The following is a 25,580-nucleotide window of genomic DNA, read 5'->3' on the forward strand; positions in this document are numbered from 1 at the left end:
TCTATTTATTTTGTGTTTCCTACTTATTCCCCACTCCTCACTTCCGTGTTTAAGTCCATATATCTTCCTTAAATTTTTTCTTCTCTTTTGTAGAATTTTCTTAGAAGAGCAACTGAATCCTGTCTAGTGCCTTTATCTGGCCTGTGTACAAGGGGTATTTTCTATCAAAGCCATGGAGTTATTTTTTTGAGGAATTCATGCATTTATGGTATACAGTATGGTGCAATTGAAGTAATAAATTCGTTATTTCGTAGATTGGCGACTTAAAAAAACTCCTTAAATCGTACGATTTTTAATTTTAAATTATGATTTTTTGGCATATATATCATACTAGCGACGTCATCCATCTGATCCAAATCGAGGATTTTTGAACGAGAATAGGGGTCGTGTGTTAGCTCATTTAAGAAGTTATTTAATTCCCTATTCAGTAATATAAATATTAAGACACTTATTTATACAAAGAATTATTTTAATTAAATTAATTGACACCATAAAAGGTATTTTTTGTGACATAATTAATTAAAAACACATTTCACTGCTGCGAAAAGACAGAAAAAATGTTTATTTAAGAAACAAACATTGATTTTCGCTTACATTAAATGTTCCAACTTCGTTGCGTCAGAATAACAAGGTTCCATCTGCCATTTTTATCTAAACTGAGATTTTTATGCAACGTGATTCTATTTCATGTTCTTCACCTTAGTATGATACTAACACCGACGTATATTAACAGGTGGCCGAATTTTACAAGGTCCTATCTGCGAGAATTGCAAATGTTGATATGTTAACAAAGTTCTAACTGACATAAAAATAGTCAACTTAAGTAAAATACACAAGCTCTTATCTGCAAGAACTAAAAGTGTTTATAAGTTAACAATAAGACTTTAAAAATAAGTTGAAGTTGTTTTATTATATACTAATTATTGCTAAACGTGTGTATTTATGTGGTAGACAGAACTTTATTAAATTTTAAATCATTTCTCAAATCAGAACTCCTTTGTATTAACCTATTGAAATAATCTTTTATTTCATATTAATTTAATTACATATTATATTCTTTTAAAAATTTACATTGCTAAAACATACAAGTAGCGATAGTAGTACAATAAATACAAAACATAGAAACTTTAAACAGTCATAACTAAAAATGGCACCTGAAGCGGTTAGAACTTTGTTATTCCAATGCAATGATTAGTTTGAATTTGAATATCCAATTTAAGCAAAACGCAATAGACTAAGAGCCGCTATAGGTGAAATTTCTTAATCATTTTAGGCACGACGGGACCCTATAACTTAAATAGTAGAACCTAAAAGAAAACGTTTGAGCACTGTGCCGTCACTTTTCAGTGGCACATGCGTCTACAGTGGCGCATCAAACTTTCCACTTATGGACTGGATACATAAATTAAAAAATACCCTCCCTTATTACCAGAATTTAATTCTTTTCATTTTTTTAAGTTCTATATGATTAAGACATAAGATTCATCGTAATTTTAACCCACCACCCCCTTCTCCCTGCCCCCACCATCAAAAACTTTTATTATGAAATTTTAAAATTTCAAAAAATTCACAAGCATAGTTTAGGCTTTTATAAAACACGTCTATTTTTTATAGACCTGTAGGTTGAGTGTACATAACCTCAAAAAATAAAAAAAAATTTTTTTGGAAAAAAGGATATAACTTTTTTTTGGGGTTAGCTGCAGATCTAATTTTTTCTCAGTCTTGTGTATTTTATCAAACACTATATTTCTAATTTTTTTCAGATTTTTCTGTAACGCTGGTCACCTTCAAAAATCCAAAAAACTGTTTTTTAAGGGGGTTTTGGGGGGTTTGAACGTGTTTTTCTGATTTTTAAATATTCTAAAGGACTCAATTACTTCAAGTTACATATAACCTATAAAAACAAAGTTGATTTGATATATTATGAAGTCTATAAAATAGGGAAAATCCCCCAAAACACCCCGAAAAACAGTTTTTCGGATTTTTGAAGGTGGGGAGCCTTACGGAAAAATCTGAAAAAAATTAAAAATATAGTGTTTGATAAAACACACAAGATTAAGAAAAAATTAGACCTACAGCTATTCGCTAAAAAAAGTTATACGCTTTTTTGAAAAAAAAAATTTCTTTTAATTTTTTGAGGTTATGTTCACCTTACCTATGGGTCTATAAAAAATAGGCATGTTTTATAAAAGCCTCAGTTATGCGTGTGAATTTTTTGAAATTTTGAAATTGATTGCATCCCACGAAAAAAAATAAAAACGAAAAATGAAGTTTTTGATGCTGGGGGCAGGGGGAAAGGGGTGGTGGGTTAAAATTACGCTAAATTCTATGTGTTAATCACATAGAACTTAAAAAAATAAAAAATATTTAATTCTGTTAGTAAGGGACGGCAACTTTTAATTTATTTTTCCCGTCCATAAGTGGAAAGTTTGATGCGCCACTGTCGACGCATGTGCCACTGAAAAGTGACGGCACAGTGTTCAAACGTTTTCTTTTAGGTTCTACTATTTAAGTTATAGGATCCCATCGTGCCTAAAATGATTAAGAAATTTCACCTATAGCGGCTCTAAGGGCCGGTTGTTCGAACGCTAATCAAGAAGTTGATTATTATCAATCTTTTATTGTAATCAATTTTCTTGATGGAAATCAAATCGCGACATGAAAAATACATGTAAAACACTAATCAGTTATTGATTGTAGGTAAAACAGTAATTAAAGTATAGCCGCAGCTCTTAAATTATTAAAAATTGCTTATTATTATTATTGATCTGTAAGCAAAAACAAGAAATTAACATCAGAAAGAGTTTAATTATGTTTTATTTTAAATTAAAACCAAAATAATAAAATAAATCAGTCAACATAACCTCAAAATGCGACATCTGTCAGAAGTACGCTTAATCAAATGTAATTTTAATTAAATATTTGATAATGATCAGTTTTGATTAGCGTTCGAACAACCGGCCCTTAGTCTACAATGTCTATTTGTTAAATCAACATTTTTTATCCTCGGATACTAGTAAAATCTAGTTTGAATTAAAAAAATCACAAAAAATATTTTTTTTGTGTCAATTAATTTCAAATAATTTTTTTGATACTCTGTATAAATGATTGTGGTTTATATTACTAAATAGAGAATTTAATAACCTTTCAAAGGAGCTAGCATACGACCCTCATTCTCATTAAAAAAAAAACATCGATTTCGGAATTTTTTGCAATTCAAATGGGACTACTCCCATTTTACAGATTATTACCAATTTTTTTTTTTAGTGGAGCTTTAAACCTTTGACTTATTATTTAGCTACTTATTAGAGATCTTTTATTGTAGCGTAGCTCTGGAAGATGGGAATTAAAAACCGTTTCATACGCTCACCGGCACAAAATTCCGCCACTAAAAATTTTTGGTTAAGTTTGACAATTTAAAACTTTATTATTAATTTGTTCTCCGATTTTCAACATCCTTTCATTAGTTTGTAAATAAAAACACTGATTGTTTCATGAAAATAAATATCTTAAATAGAGGTTGGATTAACCCTTATCCGGGCAAGGTGGGTCCAACGGGCCCGAGACGCCAATTCTTTTATCATAAACTGATAAAAATTATTGAATTTTGAGCATCACTGAATTTGTTTGGAAGTATGTTTCCTTCAACATGGTCATGAGCTATTCAAAATATTTATTATCCTTTTTGAAATTAATGCAACGAAAAAATTTTGTCACGTAAAGGGGCATCACGGGCCCGCCGGACCCTATTTGTATTTACACCTAAAGTCTAAATATTTGTTACAGAAGTTAATCTGGCAGTCAGGTTATGTTTTTGTGGATTATCTAAACGACTTTTATGATTTCGGAAATTCAATAATAAAGTCTAAACGTGTCACAAACAATGTAAACATATCTTTGATGTAAACATCAAAGATATGTTTACAATAGGTGTTATATCTATTCTAAATAAATTTTAAAAACTGATAATCATTGTTGGAATGGAATAATATTGTTAGGTAGGTACCTATACATATTTTGAAATAAATAATGCATCTGCTATCAGTCGTTTCATATCAATGTTAGCGTCGAAAACTAAGCTTCCAAAATTATATTAATTTACAGTGAAAGTAGATTGCAATAAAGAAAAATGGAATAATCTATTTTTTTTTTGTTTTTATTGTTTTTTTTTAATTAATACTTAACAATAATTTAATTTGTCATATAAAGGACATCGCACACATCTTATGGAAAATATAATGTCACTCAAATTCAATAAAATTTATACGAATAAATCCGTTTTAAATTAACGGTCAAATCTTATCATTGCGCCAACTCTTAATTATGATTAATCACATTTTTGGAGTGAGTAAAACTGCCAGTTACAATTACTATTGCTCTGGGTGCTATTCAAAAGAGCCTTAAACCCCGCTGGGCCTAAGCGGATTAGTGAAACTAATCCGCTGATTTATGGAGTACCGACAATTTGGGTATTATAAAATATTTTTTCTCTCTCTAACTTATGTACGTATCCATTTGATTTCAGATTAATTTATATCAATTTCTGCTCTTATTATTGAAAATATGGAGTTGGCGCAATGATAAGATTTGACCGTTAATTTAAAACGAATCTATTCGTATAAATTTTATTGAATTTGAGTGACATTATATTTTCCATAAGATGTGTGCGATGTCCTTTGCTATTCTAGTAGGGAATAACCTAATCTTGTGGCTTAGTCCCAACTAAAATCGTTAATTGGTGTGACAAAATATTAATTTGTAAAAGTAAAATAATATTCTTCTGACTTACGCGTTTTATTTATTTTGTAAAGATTGTTTTTGTCGGCTCTTTAAAAATGAGCTGCTAGTTACCGTAAGAAGAAGAAGAAGATGTATAATGGAAAAATATGGTGCGCAAGTTGGATAGTCCTAAGCGGCAACCTGCAGCTTTTGAACTGAGTAGAGACCTGTGGAAGAGTTTGCTATGGAACTCTAAGGACCTCATTGCCTTCTTTATGTCGGAATAGAAAACAAAAAAGTTGTGACTGGCGAATTGACACCCAAGTCTATGTCATAAAAAAAATTACCATAATCTTTTCTCAGTAGGGTTTTCACACAATAATGAAAGGCAACAACACCGTAATCTTTTTCCAGGGTATGCGTAAATGTCAACCCCTGTTTTCAAATAAAATGGCCGGGTAGATTTACAAAATTTTTTATTTATTTATTAATTAAGTCTTTATTTGGCTCCAAATGTTTATTACTTGTGAATAAATATTTTTTCTACAAAATTTTTCTTGCATTTCATTATTTTGTGTAAATTCTTCAGGTAGATTGCACCCTCGAGGTAGACCGCATACTATAGTAGCACCTTTTGTTTTAATGTAGACAATTTAAATTTAACTTTAATAAAAAATCAAAAAAGAATATTAGAAATATATGGGTAAATATGAATAGTACATTAAAGAACAGTGGTGGGCTCAACGGACCCGAGTTGCCCGGTTACATAAGTAAAATGTATTGGCCGGATAAGGGTTAATAAGATTAGAATTGCCCGCATGCAGCCCAGATCTCAATCCTATCAAGAATTTATGGGATAAATTGAAAATAGCTATTCGCCGTAATCCTAGGCCTCCAGAAAATTTGATAGAGTTATGGTCCTGGTAGAGGAATATTGGGCTATTCCCCAGCCAAGGATAACACATCTTATTTATTCGATGCCAAACAGATTGAGAGCAGTCGTTGCTGCGATAGGTGGATACTGGATATACCCGCTCTGGAATTGTTTTGTTGTTAATTTTGTTTTGTGTTTTTTATTTTAGTGCGTTTGATATTTTTAATTAAATAAACCTTCAAAGCAGTGATTTCATTTACAGCTCTTACAAGAAAAGAGATATTTAGAGGATATTTAGAGGATGTTGGTAATTTTTTTTGGAACATAAGTTGCTAGACGTGACTGGAAATTTCTACACAACCAAAAATACCTGCTCATAGCCAATATTATTAATGGTAAACAGATATAAATAACATAAAGCTTACACCAAACAATAAACATTTATTTACATCATTATAAAGAATGTATAACAAATGAGAAAATTATTTATTTTACACAATTAAAATATTTTGTAGAAATAAATTCAACAAAAATTTATGAGTTCAGTATCCACTCCCACTATTTCCAATAATTCTTATTTTTTTAATGAAAGATTTAAGTTGATTTGAGCAGTTAATAATGTGAGGTAAGAATTTTTGTGTTGTATGTTTCCTATTCCGAATTTGTCAAAATGACTCTCGGCTGAGCGAATTCAGTATATTTACCTACGCAATAATCTTGAAAATGGGAGTACAGATAATAAAGTTATAAATTGTCAAACATAATCAACAATTTTTAGTGACGGAATTTTGTGCCGGTGAGTGTATTCCAAAAATTATTTTTCTTTCTAAAAATATTTTAAATAGAGTTATCTCTGTCTTGTGTAAAAATGTTTTTAATAGTTACAGTAACAGTAGCTAAGAAAACCAAGATTAACCTTTAACTAGCCGTGCATCAAGTTAAACCATAAGTACACGCGTGGCGTACTTTATACGCCACAAGAGAATAGTAGGCTATTGATTATGTATTTTAGAAAGGAACTACAACGTTAACGGGGTTTTATTGTTTCATATAGTCAATGGACCTCTAAATATTAAAAACCCGCGGAGTGCTACCATTTAAAGGGGTGCGTTTTTGAGAAAGGGGTGAATTAGTCCCTAGGCACAATTCGAATTAGGGTGAGTTCTATGCACTTTTGATACAAACATATCTACAGCAAAATTGTTCCAGGTTAAATTTACTATCCAAACATCACATTTTAAAGTCAAAAATATTTCTTTTTACAAAAATATATTCGAAAAAAGCAAGAAAAAACACAAAAGATAACAGTTTTGCTTTTTGGCCCATAACTTTTTTTCATGAGGACATAGGTATAGACATCTTTTCACAGGAAAAAACTTGCGTCCTTACTCTTTAAAACTGCGTTTAGAAGAAGTCTCTATGATTTATGGTTTCCAAAACAGGATTTTTCAAATTTCGCAACTCACAGCGATTTTGGCCCATTTTTCTTGTTACTTCTCAAACATTGTTCTGTAACTTTTTTTTACGTAGCTTTAGGTATATGCAATGGTACATTTAGTAGGAAGAAAAGTCAATTACCTTTAAAACGGTCTATCGTAAGAGGCTGTATGACTATTTTTAAGCAAGATATGGTTGTTCAAAGTTTTATACTTGTAATGATTTTTGATATATTTTACGATTATTTTTAAATTTCTCATTATAACTTTTTTTATTGTATATGTAGGTATATACATTGTCTAATAAAAAAGAAAGCTTATTTTCTTTACTTTAAAATGGTGTATCGTAAAAAATTCTGGGACTATTTGTAAATAAGATATCAAAATGTGACATATTATACACATGCAGCAATAGGTCCCACTAAAGTGGAACCATATGGAAAACTTTTTTATTATTAACTTTATAAAAAAAATTATTCCTTATAAAATGCTCTATACAGTCTAATACCTAAGATGCAATCATCAGATATAAATTTTTATCAGTAGTGTACGAGGTATGTTAAAAAAAATGAATTTCGCTTAAGAGTAAAGTACTTTTATATTTCATAATATCGAAACGTGTTATTAAGAAAAGTTATTTGGAATTAAAAATTATATTATAATATGCAATCATATTTTTCTAATCGAAAACAATAAAAAAAATTAAAATTTTTCTCAAATTACGGATACTCTTGGATATCCTATGGATATCGTGTTTAAAAATTGTCCTAGAATTTTTTGCAATACACCATTTTAAAGTAAAGAAAATAAGCTTTTTATTCCACAATGTATATACCTAAATATACAAGAAAAAAAGTCATAATGATAATTTTAAAAAATAATCATTAAAAATATAAAAAATCATTAAAAGTATGAAACCTTGAAAAAGCATAACTTGCTTAAAAAGAGCCTTATAACCTTATACAGTAGACCAGTTTAAAGGTAATTGACTTCTCTTTCTAATAAATGTACCATTGCATATCCCTAGAAATGCGTAGGAAAAAGTTACAGAACAATGTTTGCGAAATAATGGGGAAAATTACACAAAAATGCTGTAAGCGGAGAACTTTAAAAAATCCTATTTCGAAAATTATAAATCTTAGAGAATCCTACCAAACTTCATTTTAAAGAGGAAGGATGGAAGTTATTTTCTGCTAAAGCAATGCCTATACCTATATCCCTGTGGAAAAAAGTTATGGGGCAAAAAACAAAATTGCTTTCTTTCGTGCTTCTTTCTTGCTTTTCTTTTGAATATATTTTTGTAAGAAAAACTATTTTTGACATTAACATATAATATTTCGATTGTAAGTTTAACCTGGAACAATTTTCCTGTAGACGTGTTTGTACTAAAATTGCATAGAACTCACCCTAATTCACCCTGTGCCTAGGGACTAATTCACCCCTTTCTCAAAAACGCACCCATTGAAATGGTAGCACTCCGCGGTTTTTTATAATTTAGAGGTCCATTGACCATACAAGACAATAAAATCCCGTTAACGTTGTAGTTCCTTTTAGCTCTCTTATTTTGAACATAATCAATAGCCTATAGGTACGCTTAAAAACAGCGGTTTTATTATTTTTTTTTTTTCGAAAAATACACTTATCTCCAGTTGTACCAACAAATAAACGTTTGATTTGGGTTGCCCGTTTATTTTAAAATATAGTAAAATATAGTCAAAAAACTCTCACATTCAAAACAGAAATTTTAAGGATTCTTCAAAAAGTATTAAATTTTAACCTTTTTCGAACGAAAAGAAAAGTGTTTGGTTATTACACAAGGTGTATTCTTTTTCTTATGATCATCTTTCAGTGCGTCACAATTTTTCGATTTCTTTCTAAAGCATTAAATTGTATGTGACAGAATAAAAGGCACGTCCGTGATTATAGACATTTACAACATTTATTCTAGTTATTCTAGTTGTCGATAGATGGCGCCATAATAAAAAAATATGTTTTTTAATTAGATAATAGTATTACAAATCCACTAGGAAGAATTTCCTATATTAGTATACAGATTATTAGTATACAGATTATATTACAAATATAATCTGTATAATTTATAAGACTATACAAATCAAAGAAAATACCATTTTATAAATGCAAGAAACACATTTGATTTGTTTTTATTCCAAATTGAAAATAAAATGTGACAATTGTCAGATTTAACTAAAATGTCATGTTAGAATAAATGTCATAAATGTGTACTATCACGGACTTACCCTTTTTCCTATCATTTGTTACGCACTGAAAAATGCTCATGAAAAATACTATAACAAAAATACAGGTCATAAATTTAATCACATATTCTGGGACCAAAAATAGTTCGATTGGACCTAACTTATCTTAGTACAAATGTGCACATAAAAAAAGTTACAGCCCTTTGAAGTTACAAAATGAAAATCGATTTTTTCCAATATATCGAAAACTATTGGATATTTTTTTTTTTGAAGATGAACATGTGGCATTCTTATGGTAGTAGTATCTTAAGAAAAAAATATAGTGAAATTTAGACACTCCATAAATATTTTATGGGGGTTTTGTTCCTTTAACCCCCCCCTCCAAACTTTTGTGTACGTTCCAATTTAATTATTATTGCAGTACCATTAGTTAAACACAATGTTTTAAAAAAATTTTTGCCTCTTCGCACTTTTTCGAAAAGTCAGTTTTTATCGAGATATTTTGCATATTTGTCAAATCCACCACATATTTGTATAAGGCTAAGTACGATTATGGAGACTGATAATAATAGGAAAATTTATTTATGATTTACATTTTTAGGTATATTTTGAACCATATTAAAAAAGAAGCCACATCTCGATAAAAGGTGCCTTATCGAAAAAATACAAAGAACCAAAAAAGTTTTAAAAACACTCTGTTTAACTAATGGTATCGCAGTAATAGTTTAATTGGAACGTACACAACCATTTGGGGGGTTTAAAGAACAAAACCCCCATAAAATCTTAATGTAAACATATTAGAAAAGAAGCCGCAACTCGATAAAGACTGCCTTGTCGAAATAATACTGAGAGCCAAAAAAGTTTTAAAAATATTGAATTTAACTAATGGTACCACAATAATAATTTAATTGGAACGTACACAAAAGTTTGGGTTGGTTTAAGGAAACAAAACCCCCATAAAATTTTTATGGGGTGCACAAATTTCACTATAATTTTTCTTTAAGATATTCCTACCATAAAAATGCCACATGTCCATTTTCAATAAAACATCTCTAATAGTTTTCGATATATTCGAAAAAATCGCTTTTCATTTTGTAAATTCAAAGGGCTGTAACTTTTTTTATGTGCATTTTTGTACTAAGGTAAATTAGGTTCATTCGAACTATTTTTGGTCCCAGAATAGGTGATTTAATTTATGACCTGTATTTTTGTTACACCCTGTATATTTGATAGTAAAAATTTAATATTTTTCGGAAGAATCGTTAAAATTGATGTTTTTAATTGACAGTTTTTCTGACAATTATTATATTTTAAAATAAACGCCATCCCCATCAAAAAAATCAATCGTATATTTTTTGGTGCAACTGGACATTATGGTAGGTGAGCCCAAGCGGGGATTTTTGCAGTTACTCAAGCGCGTCAGATTATCATATGGGGAGAAACCTGGTACCCTGCAGATGTACCTGTACCATATACTGGCTCTTAAAACAGGGAAGTTCGTTAAGGGGGTCCCGAAAAAAATCTAAACTTAGAAATACTCGATATTATCAGATTAGGATAAGGTAAGTTAAGTACATGCAAAAGAGTGTATATTTCAAAAATCTAACGATTTAAGAGGGGCGTAAGAAAATGGGTGAGGCAAAAAGTTTCAAAAAAAAGCAAATATTTCGCGAAGAGAACGTCAGATCGACAAACAAAAAAATACGTCTTCAATATTTTTCAAAAATCTATCTAACATGACCGCTAAATATGACCCCTAACGGAGAGGGGGGGGGGGGGGGGTAAATTTAAAATTTCAAATACAAACCCCGCGATATTTCGCAAAATGAACATCAGATCCAAAAACTGCAAAATCCATCCATCCATCCAATGGCACTACAGCCCAAATCGAGCCTTGGCCTCCTTCAATAAGCTTCTCCAATCATTTCGATTTACCGCTGTTCTTTTCCATGAACGCGTTCCCAGGAAGTTCCTGGCATCCTCATCGACTTCGTCTTCCCATCTCTTTTTAGGTCTTCCAACAGGTCTTCTTCCCTGCATTCTTGCATTCAGCAATTTTCTGGGGATTCTATTCTCATGCATGCGGATCACGTGCCCTGCCCACCGTAGTCTCTGCAGTTTAGTGTGTTGTGCTAGAGTTGGTTCGCTATATTGCTCGTATATTTCTCTATTATACCTAATTCGCCAGTTGTTATTTTCACTTATTGGGCCCAGTATCCTACGTAATACTTTTCTTTCAAACACATCTAATGCATTGGCAGATTTCTGTGTCACCACCCATGTTTCGCAGCCATAACTTACTATGGGCCTGATTATTGTTTTATATACCCGGAGTTTTGTTTTCCGGTGTACGTCTCGCGATTTGAATGTGTGACCCATCGCGAAATAGGCTTTATTTGCCAGCACAAGCCTTCTATTTATTTCCGGTTCTTCTTCATTGCTTGCAACCAGATCCATTCCTAAGTACGTGAATCTATTCACATGTTCTATATCGTCAATAAAGTGTTGTTGCACCGGTCTATTTGATCTGGTTTGTATGAGTAGTTTTGTTTTATTTGTGTTTATTGCTAGCCCTACTGCTTCTGCACTCTGTTTCAACTCAACGTAGGTTTCTTCCGCTGCATTCATTGTTCTGCTCATTATGTTTATATCATCCGCGTCTGCTGCTAATTGGGTAGATTTGTTTGTAAGTATGTTATTTCCGCTTACCGTCAACCGTCTAACTAAATATTCAAGAACAAGATTAAAAAGCGTTGGAGCCAGTCCGTCGCCTTGTTTCAGTCCTTGCGTTATCGTAAACGCATCAGTGATCTGTCCTTGAATACATACTTGTACTTCTGTTTCTGTCATTGTCATTTGCACTAGTCGTATTAATTTTGATGGTATGCCAAATTCTTTCAATATATTAGGTAGAATTGTTCTATCTATTGAATCATAGGCTTGTTTAAAATCTACAAAGAGATTGTAAACGTCCATGTCATATTCCCATGCTTTGGCTAGTATTTGTTTAACTGTAAATAGTTGGTCAATGGTAGATCTATTTTGCCTAAACCCTGCTTGATATTCCCCGATGATTTTTTCCGTGAGAGGTTGAAGTCTTCGATTAAGGATGTTTGTGAATATTTTGTATCCCGAACAAAGTAAAGAGATGCCTCTATAATTCTGACACAACAGCTTGTCTCCTTTTTTATGAATAGGGCAGATTATACTTTTCTTCCATTGTTGGGGGATTTCTTCTTCTATCCATATCTTTCGTATTAGCTGATACATCTGTTGTGTCAAATTCCTTCCTCCTGGCTTGAGTAGTTCTGCCGGTATTTTATCTATTCCCGGTGCCTTATGACTTTTTTGTGTGTGGATTGCCGTTTGGACCTCCTCTAGCGTTGGGGGTCTAGTTACTGCAAAATACACTTTTAAAAATGTTTTTGAAAAATCTATCGAATGGTACCAAACACGGCACCCCTCGGAGGTTGGGTAGGAGGTTACTTTAAAATCTTATATGGGACCCCTAAATTTTTATTGTAGATTTGGATTCTTTACGTAAAAATAAGTAACTTTTATTCCAGACATTTATTCGAATTATGCATAGATGGTGCTATAATCGGAAAAAACGATCGTTGGAAATGGAAAATTTAATTAAAAAGTGGAAAGTCCCCACTAAAATGGAAAATCTTACTTAACTTTTTTGGTTTTAGGACATAATAATCACAACCCAATAGGTCCCCATAACGCTCAAGTGACTGCAAATTTAGCATACTTTGCTCCCCTTAGTTGTTTGTTATAAACCTTATTCCGCATCAGCGATTGCTTGGAGTTACTTCTTAGTAGGTCTGTTGGGATTTCTAATTGGAATCTTATCCGTTGAAAAATAAAAATACTAATAAAAATATTTTTTAAATATGATTTTTTACATAAGATTTTTTGTTTAAAAAGAAAAATATATTTTGTGCCATAATGACTAAAAAACAATTAAAACATGTACTTACATTACTACAATCGTGGCGTATTTTGTACACCACCGGAAACAACAAATAATAAGCTGGTAATTACGATCTTATTAGAACGCCTATTATAAGTAGTCAAACTAAAACCAATTCCAGTGATAGGTTAGATAGATAAACAAGGTCAAAAATTTAATTTTTAAATATATTTTCAGTAGAGTTATTATATCTGGCTTACAAAATACGTTAAATAAAGTTTTCTTTTTATTTCTAGACTTCATTAGACCAATTTGTCTTCCTGAGCCAAACGAAGGCTCCACTATAGATGACTATCTAACAACTGCAGGATGGGGTTTAACAGAACATGATGCAACAAATGTCAAGCTCAAGGTTGATCTTCCTTTCCGCACGAGAGACGATTGCATGACGGCCTTTAGATCAGCCAGACTTAGGCTAACTGAGGCCCAAATATGCGCTGGAGGAGAAGATGGAAAGGATTCTTGTAAAGGTAAACATATTTTTCATATCGATTTCTCAAACTATAGTTTTATTAACCCTCAAGTGGACGCGTCGCGTCTAGAGGTCCCAACAAAAATTATTTTTTCGGATATTTATGAATTAGGGCGCGTAAGGCCCTGTATATATATGTATGTACCTTTGGAGTACCTCGCAGTGTATGAGTAGTAGTAGTTAAGCGGCAGTTGAGAGAAATATACTTGTTTTATTGCCAATTTCGGTCTCTCAGGCCCAAGGCGTTCAGTTAAGTAAGTATTTTTTTTACTCAGTTTATTAAGGGTTCGGATGTGGATTCGCATGTTTTATTATGCTTGTGATCATCATCATCATCCAACTAATTCACGTCCACTGCTGGACATAGGTCTCCCCAATTGTTTCCACACTTCACGGTTTTGTGCTGATTGTTGCCAGTTTTTACTAATTCGCCTGATATCATATATCCATCGTGTAGGCGGCTTGTGATAATCTCTGGTAATAAATTCAATCGAAGACAAGATTGGCTTTTATTAAGACATTTATTTTGTACCAAACATGCGAAAGAAAATTTTCGTTAATTACTTACTTTTTTCGTTATTTAAAAAGAATATTAAGATATTCTACATATAGAGCTTTCGTAAATCTCAGGTTAGTGTGACGATAGACGTTATTATTAACCGACGATCGAGGGAATTAATTAGGAGTCTCATTTATTTCTCAACGCGAAATAAATGTATACAGAAAGGAGGTATATGGCTCAGCACACCGGATGACAAAGGTTATGTAATTATGGTTACGTTCAACGCACATAGCCGTTGGATAGGATCGGGATTCGTCGATTTCACTCAACTCGCCAAATCGACGGTGTTCGAAAGGTTTAGGGATACTTTCAGAGCACCTATCTCTGGTTAATTATTCTCCGTTCAACACAGAGAATGATCTAACGGATTTCTGTTCGGTCTTTTATACTGCCAGAGACGCTATAAGAAACCGTTTTGTTTAATATATAGACATACTCTAGACAACAAAAGTATATTATCGTCACAAACTCATTAGTTGATCAGCTCTCTTCAAAGTATAATGTGGCAAGGGATATCCGCAGATGGCCCATGGTTATATTTTAGGGCGTGACCAGAGATCTCGTAACGCGACAGTTCGTAACCGGACAACTGGAGACGGACAATTCGTAACAGCGACAGTTCGTAACGGCGATACTTCGTAACGGCGACAGTTCGTAACTCTACAAATTCGTAACGGACAACTCGTAACGTCAAAATTGAATTATTTTGTTTATTTTTGTTAACGTGGAAACTAACAAACTGTTATTTCAGTTATAATTAAAATTATGTTTATTAATTTAACGAACCAGTACCGGCATAAACATGTTTAACACATTTTATGTTTTGTGTTTTAGAATACATATAGGTATTAAAAGTCTTTAAACACAAACAAATATTTAAATACATACAAACTTTTAACAATATTTTTAAAAGTTTATCCCTCTTATTGTTCCTTAATTTTTCATATACCTAGACAAACGAATAATGAAGTAACTCGAGAAATATTTAAGCTAACAACCATCTTCCTAATAGATATTCCTAATTTTCTAATAAACATTTTGTAAAGGAAAGAAAGATTACCTGTTATTATAATCAACCTTCTGATTGGTTATCGCGTTGGGGTATACAATCAACGGTTATAGTTAATACGACGGATTAGGGATGGGGTTTTTGACAAAACACCGGTTTTCGGATATACTGGTTTTTTTTACTTACGATTTGACCTGGCGGTTATAACAGGCCAAAGAACCGGTTATTCCACAAACCGGTTTTAGGTTTTTTTAATCAATATTCAATAAATACCCAATAGGTTAGTGTTAGAACGTTACATTTATATTGCACTTTAGGTATGTAATTGCATATGCACATTTGTATTGCACATTTTCAATACAAAATCCCTACAGTGTTCGATATATTGAAAAAAAAAACAATTTTCATTTTGTAACTCCAAAGGGCTGTAACTTTTTTTAAGTACAAATTTGTACTAAGGTAAGTTAGGTTCAACCGATCTATTTTTGGTCCCAGAACATGCGATTGAATTTATGACCTAGGTACCTCCTTGTTACAACCTTTATAATAAACTAACACAATGAAAATTTCGGACCCAATCAAAAATAGTAAAACTTATAAAATCATTCTTAATATTCTGAACTGGATATGCTACTGTCCTAAATGTTATTGCAAATTTGTTGTATTTCCGAAAAAAAAAATCCTTTCTACACAACAGACACAAAACAATTTTGTTTTTTTTTTTCATTTGTTTTGTGATTCCAGATTCCAGAGGAATGATTTTTTCTCCTTGATGTATTAATGATAAAATATAAGTTTATTCTCATTTGTGTAGGCATAGCATCTATGCAATTTTATAACACGACTATGACTGCACAGCTGATTGATACTAATATCTATTTAATATAATATCTATTTTTAACTAGGCAATTAAAGAAGCAAGACATGCTAATAATTCTCAAGTTTATCAAAATAGCCAATTCAGCTTATCACATGTCTTAAACATATTTCGGTGAGTGCGAGGGTCACTAACGAATATAAACATTAAACAAATCAAAAATTATTGATGAATTTAAACAAAATTTTTTCCTTATTCCTTATTTTTTTTTAGAAGTAACTTAACTTGTACGGTTTTTCACCGGTTATTACTTTAAAAAGAAAAAACCGGTTATAACCGGGACAAAAAAACAACTGCTAAAACCGGTTATTGCGAAGTAAAAAAACCGGTTTTAGGTTATAACCGGTAGGTTTTTCGCATCCCTACGACGGATGGCTTTTAATAATTCTGTAGCCTAGTTTCAAAGATGGCCAACTCCATTTTTTTGAAAATTCAAAGGTTGACTGTTTCTTGTGTAAAATAACACGAGGAATCCAAATCTAAAGAGTTTTGGTGTCAAAAATGGCCAGAACAATTTTAAAACTGCATTTGAATAGTACCCTTGGTTACAAAATCGGCCGGCTCTGAAATATGTTTTTGACAAAAACAGCCATCTCCACAAATCACCAATCAGATGGCTTCATTCTGTCACGTGACTTCACCGCCTTAGGTGAAACAGAAGATAGCAGTAAACTGAGCTATTCTGGTGTGTTGTGACTGGTGTTGTTTTATTGTATAGTATTTTAAAGTTTTACTAATTTAAAGTTAGAGTTGTTTTTTCGACACATATTCGTAACTAGGTTCAACATTAGCTTTAAAAGTCCTTCGACAGATATGTGTTCAACCTGTCTTAAGTACAAAGAAAAAATTAAAGTTGAAAAAAATTAGGCAATATTGCAAACGCTTAAAGCAGAGTACACTGTTCCCACTACTCGTGCTAAAGGGATTTTTAACCTTTTGAAAAAAGATGAACCTAATGTTGCTATAATGTCGTACGATATGCAAAAAAATATGCCTCTGCCAAAACTCCCAGATCAGAGTGTGTACTATTCAAGACAGTTATACTGCTATAATCTGACTATAGTTTCTGGATGTTCTACTGGAACCGAAGCATTACGCAAAGAAAATGTATCAATTTACTCTTGGGCCGAACACGAAATGAAAAAGACTTCGAATGAAATAGCCTCTGCTGTATTTGAAGAACTTGAGTGCAGATCTAAATCTGGTTACTTTGAAGGAAAAGACACCTTAAGGCTGGTAGCTGATGGGTGTCCAGGCCAAAACAAGAATAGTATTGTATTAACGATGTGCATTGCTCGGCTACACAGGACTAAAACTTCAATCACAACAGTGGAGCTTGTGTTTCCTGTTACGGGTCACTCATATATGCTAGTGATGGGATTTTTGGTGGCATAGAACGAAGTGTAAAGAAAAGAGATACAATTGTGCAGCTTGAAGAGTATCATTCAGAGTTTAGTAAGCATGGGACAGTCCAACTTTTAGGAAAAGACTGGACCAACCAAGATTGGGAGTCAGAAGCTAAAAACTGTGTTAAAGACCCAGAAAATCTTCATTTCAAAATTTCACAAGTCAAAAAGTTACTTTTGACCAAGAAACAAAAGTCAGTAACTGTCAGTGGCGAACAAAACTACAGTTTACCAATTAATTCAAGTTTGAGCGACACCATCAGCAATATTTTTGGTGACAAAAACGACTATCTCCACATGTTGGTTACAAACATGTCCAACTCCATATTTCAACGTTAGATATTCCTTTAACTACAGTAAAAAGCATAAATATTATTATTCCAAGATGCTCTGGAAAGAATTATTAATCAACAAAAAAAAATTTAACAGTACCAATTGTGTGGAAGTAGTTTAAACAGTTTTTTGCCTATACTGAAAATTTTGCTAAATGGAGTTGGCCATCTTTGAAACTAGGCTACAGAATTTAATACTTGGTTTAAATACTTTTATTATATTCTGAAACACGAAATATTAAATACCTTAAAAATGTTTATCCTGATACTGATTCGTTAAACTGATAAACATAATTTCATTTCTAAATTGTAATAACATTTAGTTTCCACGTTACCAAAAATAAACAGAATAATTCAATTTGTACGTTACGAATTGTCCGTTAAGAATTTGTATAATTGCGAACTGTCGCCGTTATGAAGTGTCGCCGTTACGAACTGTCGCTGTTACGAATTGTCCGTTACCAGTTGTCCAGATACGAACTGTCGTGTAACGAGATGTCATGGAACCATTTTATGGACTTATCAATATTTCTTATAAAAATGCCTTTATTATATGTAATTGAATCGGTCATTGCGAAAACCAACTAAGTCTATATTTCGGATAGAACGATTTTTCGACGCCATGATGTTTTTAAGATTTAAATCAACCATTCCGCGCAAAAACCAATAGAGTTTATAACGTATGTATAAATATTGTATGGTGGGCCGGTATGTTTTTCGGTAAATATAAAAGAGGAAGGGCCATGTTCTTTGGAGGAATTACGATCGGTACAAAAATCCTTTAATTTCCATCTAACCAACTTTAATAGCTCGCAGGTATGTTCATTTGGTACTAGAACCTGTAGTTAGGCTCCGGAGCCAGAGCACCGGAGAGGTGGAATGAAAGAAACTTAAATTTAACTTTAATCCGCTGAAAATATTAAAAAATATAACATGATTCCATAGAAGTTTGGTTGAGTGTATTAATGGAAAGCTTTTTATGTTTCCTGAAAAATTTACACGTCGTAACATATATTATATTATTATTGTTTTCGCAATGGCCGATTCAATTATATAGTAGCGAGTTTACAGTTAAAATAACACTCACGGCTCGGATTTATATAAGACTATATTTATTTGCAAGTTTACAGTTCGGAATTCTATCAATGTCTAACTTAATTTACAAAGTCGCGCGTTATATATACAACACGTTATTTTCTGGAACATGCAGGAGAGATTCGCGCTCATTTCTAGCACCGCTATGTCGATTCTCTTACGTCACGTCTGCTGTTTTCTAGATCTTTCTTGGCGTGGGAATCATTGCTTGTGGTCTGTCGAAATTAACTCTTTCGTTACACTGCTCCCCTCCTAAGATCTGATTGTCCCGATCAGCAACTTTAAATTAAGGATTTAGATTCCCAGGATGTCGGAACCTACAGGGCTCTCCACCACTCTACATGCAACCCTCAAGAAGAAATAATAGTCTACTGTCTTTGAAGGGTACGACATCTTCGGGTTCATGCAACACACAGTAATACTTACGCCGGTTTCTCTGAAGATCACTTCAAGCATGCTTCTTACAATCTTTTAATCCAGATTTTCTAGTGTATGGCCTATTTTTGGCAAAGCCACATTTTTGACGTCATAGTTACATACGATTTTCTTCAAATTAGTTAGAGTACGCCATATGTTCTCGTAACTTAGGATGGCTGTATACGACCTCCAGGTCACCATAAACATCAAAGATCATCTTCATTCGCTGCCTATCGAAGAGGTTGGAACCCGGCTAGGAGACATTCTGTTAAACGGTACCTGACTGAAGTAACCATATCACTCGCTGGCGCGTGAACGGCACCTGACACAAGAAATCCTGCCGCGTGATCGACAGCTTCTTCTTCTTCTTCTTCTTCTTCTTCTTCTTCTTCTTCTTCTTCTTCTTTTTATATAGACATTACTCTGTCTGTTTTTCAATGTGCTTCCAGTAAGTTTTCATTCCATCTTTTTCGTGGTCTTCCCACTGATCGTCGTCCTATTGGGGAACCGTCTCTCGCCGTCCTTACTACTCTATTTGTTGTCATTCGGCTTATGTGGTCGTTCCATTCTACTCTTCTGCTTTTCACCCAGTTATTAATGTTGTCCACCTTGCATCTACTCCGTATATCTGCACTTCTAGCTCTATTTCACAGCGTCTTACCATCGATTTTTCGCAATGTTTTGTTTGTAGCATTCTTTTTGTCCTTTCTGTATCAGGTCGTGTTTCTGCCGCGTATGTCATTATTGATCTGATGACTGTTTTGTAGATTCTGCCTTTCACTTCTTTTCTGATGTTTTTATTTCTCCATATTGTTTCATTCAGGCAACCTGCGGCTCTGTTTGCTTTATTCACCTGATCTTCCACTTCTGTTTCGAGCTTTCCTTAGCTGCATAGTGTGATGCCTAGATGTTTAAACTCCATGACTTGTTCTATTATTTGACCCTCCAGCTCTAATTTACACCTTATTAGATCTGCTGTTATAACCATGAATGTAGTCCTTTTTGGGGAAATTAACATATAAAATTATCCAGCGGTTATATTAAATTCGTGCAACGTACGTTGTAAATCATCTCCACTAGTATTGCGTCGTCTGCATTGCTCATTTTAAGTTGTTTTTCTCTCATTTGGTATCCTTTTTTGTTCTTACTTTTTTTAATATTTCGTCCATGATCAGGTTGAACAACAGAGGACTCAGGGAATCTCCCTGTCTTATCCCATTGCCAGCTTCAATTGGGTGAGTTAGTTCTTCATTTACTTTTACTTTTATTGTGTTGTTCTGGTAGATATTTTCGATCGTTTTAATTATTCCTAGAGGTACCTCTCTTGCGTACAATAAATGGTTAACGTCCTTTAATTTGATCCTGTCAAATGCCTTCTTAAGGTCCACGAAACATAAGTATGCCGGTTTGTTGTATTCTAACGATTTTTCTTGAATCTGCCTCATTATAAATATAGCGTTGGTGCATGAACTTCCCGAACTAAAACCTTGTTTTTCTTCTGCTAATGTTATAATTTTATTCAGTTTGTTTGTTGTCGCTTTGGTCGTTAATTTTAGTATTGTGTTTAATAAATTAATTCCTCTGTAATTCACCGGTTCCGATTTTTCTCCCTTTTTGAAGAGAGGTATTAGGATGCTTGATCTCCATTCTTGTGGTATTGTGTTTTGTTCTATTATTTTTTGGATTAGTTTTAATATTTGTTTGGTCAGGTCTTGTCCTCCATACTTTAGGAGTTCATTCGATATTCTGTCCTCTCCTGGTGATTTTCTATTTTTTAATTTCCTTAATGCTTCCGTTACCTCTGCTTCTTCAATATTTATTTCTTCGTTTGTTGTCACTTCAGGTGTTGGTGGTTCGCTATCGTTTTTTTTTAGCAAACAGAGATCGAAAATAGTCTGCCTAAGTTTCTTTCTGAATGTGTTTCGTTTTTATTGGTTCGTTCATCTCTCTTCTTTGTCCTCCGATCATTCTCCATATTTCCTTTTGTGTTCCGTAGAAGTCGTGTTCCATCTGTTTTGAGAAACTCTCCCAGTGTTCTCATTTTATTTGTCTGACTAAAGTGTTTGTGTCGTTTCTAATTCTTTTATAGTGGTTGTATGCCTGTTATGTTTGTTGTGTTCTGTATTGTAAAAAGGCTTTCTTCTTTTCTTCACATTTTACCTTCACTTCCTCTCGAAACCATGGGGTTTTCTTTTTTGATATATTGGTATTCGTTACTTTCCTCTCTCCAAGTGATTCTGTTGCTGCGTTAATTATGTTACTTTTTAGTGATCGACAGCGAATGGGTTAACTCGTCCAAGCGGCCGATGTTTCTATTGCATATGGACGAGACTCTATTAGTTATCTGAAGGCTTGGGCAACACAATGGACTAGAGAGACGATTTCCTGAACTCTGCGTTCTAGCACTCTTTCTTTTTGCGTAATTTGACATACATTACTTAAAACGTGGCTGTTTGGCGTTTTTAGGCTCATGTTGGAGGGCTTCTACTTCTTCTGTTTCATTTAAGCCAGCATATTATTATGGTGCAAGACGATTTATGTGAACAACTTTTGGCTTACCATTTGAAAACTTATTATTTCTGCATATTACGTAATTTATTTTCTTTTTGACTTCATAGGGATCTTCCAATTTTCTTTGTAGTTTAGCAGACAAGCCTCGACGATGTTGTGGATTATAAAGCCAGACAAGATCACCTACTTCAAAGTTTTTATTTATACATCGAGAATCATATTGATCTTTCACTCGGTCACTGGCTACTTGGATATGTCTTGTCGGATAAGTCCATGAATGTTGTCCATTCTTAACTTCAGTCAATCGACATATTCTTCGACTACAACATGTTCTTCGGAAGGTCTGTAGTCAAATTCTAGGTAGCAGGGTAAACGAACTTCACGATCTAATATCAGGCAGGTTGAGGTTTGACCTGTAGTTTGATTTACGTCCGAGCGGTAGGCCATTAGGAATACATGAATGTGCTGATCCCAATCTCTCTGATGCTCGGATACAACCGAGCAATTATGCATTTCCACCCATTTTCCAATTGTAGACTTTTTTCTAGAGGTCATCCTGAACACAATGCAAAAAATCGCAAGCCAGTAGGTGCTGTATTTAAAAATCGACGTATTTCGGTGTTTTTTGTTCCAAACGCTCTGATCTATATACTATTAGGACCTACCATTATTAACATACTTTAAGACGAAACATATACCATATTTTGAAACAGATATAATAAAGGTTACCAACATGAATTGTTGATCCATGATCTTATATTATTTATAGGTGACAGTGGAGGTCCCTTGATGAAAAGATCAAATGACAATTATCTTCAGTGGTACCAAGAGGGAATTGTTTCATTTGGAAATAATTATTGTGGTACAGCAGGATTACCAGGAATCTACACGAAGGTTTCAAGCTTCTTATCATGGATTCACAGCCGAGTTAAAGAGTAGTGATTATAAAGTATACCATCTAATTAAAACAAATGTATTCTTAAGAATGATTGAGCCTTTAGTAATGTTTATCATTAGGAGCGAACTTTAAATTAATGTTTTGTAAATTTATTTTTAATAAAAACTTCAATCAAAAAAATACCAATATGAATTGCTGCGACTAATTCATTTATAGTGGTTTTCACCAATAGAAATCTAAAAAATAAAAATTTCAGCGAAAATTCGTCCTTCGGAGTCAGGCTCTTTCGCCAAAATATGAAAATGAACTCCAGTAGTTTTGAGGTAATACGCTTTCAAGCAAAATTAACGATAATTTTGATGCACTTGTGTAATTATCCCCGATAATTTTTGATAATTTTCCGTCGTCAAGTATTTTACCTCAGATGCCCTTCATTGCTACGCAAAAATACAATCAGTGACATTAACCTTTAACTACACTCGCTGGCGTATTTTGAGCGCCAGATATAAGAATTCTACTGCAAATATATTTAAAAATTTTATTTTTCACCTTGTTTATCTCTCTAACCTATCACTGGAATATGCTTTACAATTTGGTTTTAGTTTCGTTATAGTCGGCTTTCAGGGAAGATCGTAATTTACAGTTTATTTTTTGTTGTTTCGGGTGGCGGACAATATGCGCCACGATTATATTAGTATAAGTAGTAATATAATTACATATTTTAATTGTTTTTTAGTCATTATGGCACAAAACATATTTTTCTTTATAAACAATACTTTTTCTCCTGTAAAAAATCACATTTCAAAAATTTTTTTATTAGTAATTTTATTTATCATGGAATCCAGTTATTCCATGATTCCAGTAATAAATCCCAATTGGCTTACTGAGAAGGACCTCCAAGTATTCACTGATGCTGAATAAGGTTTATAACAAACAATTTAGTGTATTTTAAAAAAAAAAAATAAACATATCCTCTGTTTTTAAGTGTATTTTCTTGTGGAGTATAAAGTACGCCACGCGTGTAGTTATGGTATAACTTGATGCGCGGGTAGTTAAAGGTTCATGACAATTAATGTTTTACACCGTGTCACAGAGAACAACAAGAAACATGTTTATCAATTATTCAGGCGAAGATATCAATAAAATATTAGTTAAAATGATTTGAAAAGACAGTTTTGTTCATGAAATAATCTTACCGAATTACTGTCGAGCTCTAATTATCGATTTATTTTGCCCTCGTGACACCTTGACCTAATTTCACTCCCCTTCGGGTCGTGAAATTAAAACTGTCAAAGTGTCACTTGGGATACAAATCGATAATTTTAGAGATCTCGTGTAATTACTACTGACAATTGCCTGCTGTCAATTCACGCGGCAGATGTCCTTGGTTGTTTAAAATTAAATAATCATTTAGTGACATTAATTACAATTGAATCGCTTATTGTATAAAGGGGATAAGTCCACCTCAGTACGAATTTAAACTAAGATATAGATTTTGTTAAACTGAAGTCGACGGATCAATGAGTCTATAAGGGAAATTTGTATCTCTCACCATATGCGAGATATCGCAGGATAAAAATTTTGTTGAGCGTATAAACGGAACTAGTCCAGGACTGGTTACCTTTATACAATAATTCTTGTGGTGCCACCATCCTTTCTGTTGTTTATTTTATTACTTCGATTAGTTGTAATACGTGTGTGTATTATTAGTTATGCTGATAAATATTAATATTTGTTTATTTTAAACAATATTCATTAGCATCATATCTGATATCTCTCTGATGCAAGTAGTGAAAGTATTAAATTGAGAAGACAAGGTAAACGGAAAAGGGGCGAGGGAAACCCTGAAAAATATAAGAATAATGTACTAATTAAATCTCGTTTATTGTCCTTAAAAAAAGGTATGTTAGTCAAAAAGGAATTATAAAACCTGATCGACAAACAGGACAGGACTGCATGTGTGTACTTGTACAAGGTTTAAGAATATGTACAGGGTGGCGCCTTTTCAAGATATAGATGAAGGTTATGTTGGGAGGAAATCTACTTATTTACCTTATATCTATGTAAGTCCCGAAGAAGATAAATAATTTTTTGAGCAATTTAAGGACTGGCTAAGGTCCTATGAAGAATATGATAATGATTCCTTTTATTTTAAGTAATAAGTTTTAAGATTAATTTTAGGTCTTGTTTATTATACATCAATGTTTTTTTATACAAAAACGTACCTTCTATACATAAATTAATAATTAGTACCTGTAGAGCAGCAGCATATTGCGCCTTTTATTCATTTATGTTATAAAGGAAACAAGTCCCAGCCCTTAAAACCGTCATATTGGCCTTAATAATTTTCAAAGCCAAATTTGCTGTATCACATATCATTCTACTAGTTTATTTCTACATTTCATATGTAGAACAAAATTTGATAGGTCTTCAAGTTTCTAAATTAATTATTTTTTTTTGAATTTTCTCAAAACTAGGTATTGTGGACTTATACCTTTATACAATAAGCGCTTCAATTCATGTCAAAGTGTACACCATGAGCAGGTTTATCATATATTTAGACGAAGAAAGCAATAAAATACATATTAAAATTTTTATTTTAAACAGTTTTATTCATGAAATAATCTTACCGAACGACCTCATGACAATTTCAATTTGACAGCTTTCAATTTGACACAATTTCGTAATTCGATATAAGTGTCACTCAGGATACAAGTCGGTAATTGTAAAGCTCTTGTGTAATTATATGTCATTATTTCATCCATAGAGATTCTGAC

At 32.8% G+C, this 25,580-nt stretch overlaps 1 protein-coding gene across 5 annotated transcripts in view; it reads left to right on the top strand.

The window, feature by feature from the left end:
- The window catches only part of LOC114327665 (phenoloxidase-activating factor 1), a 114,681-nt gene that overhangs the window by 87,437 nt on the left and 1,664 nt on the right, over positions 1-25,580 (top strand). For 4 of the 5 annotated variants that reach the window (XM_028276342.2, XM_028276341.2, XM_050655939.1 and 1 more), the window contains one exon: positions 13,461-13,694. In XM_028276342.2, coding sequence (XP_028132143.2) covers positions 13,461-13,694 — 234 coding nt within the window. Of the gene's footprint in view, positions 1-13,460; positions 13,695-22,674; positions 22,996-25,580 lie in introns of those variants that run through there. The other variant, XM_050655940.1, reaches the window with a different exon arrangement.

This window comes from Diabrotica virgifera, chromosome 7, assembly GCF_917563875.1.
Source record: "Diabrotica virgifera virgifera chromosome 7, PGI_DIABVI_V3a".
NCBI classification, from domain to species: Eukaryota; Metazoa; Arthropoda; class Insecta; order Coleoptera; family Chrysomelidae; genus Diabrotica; species Diabrotica virgifera.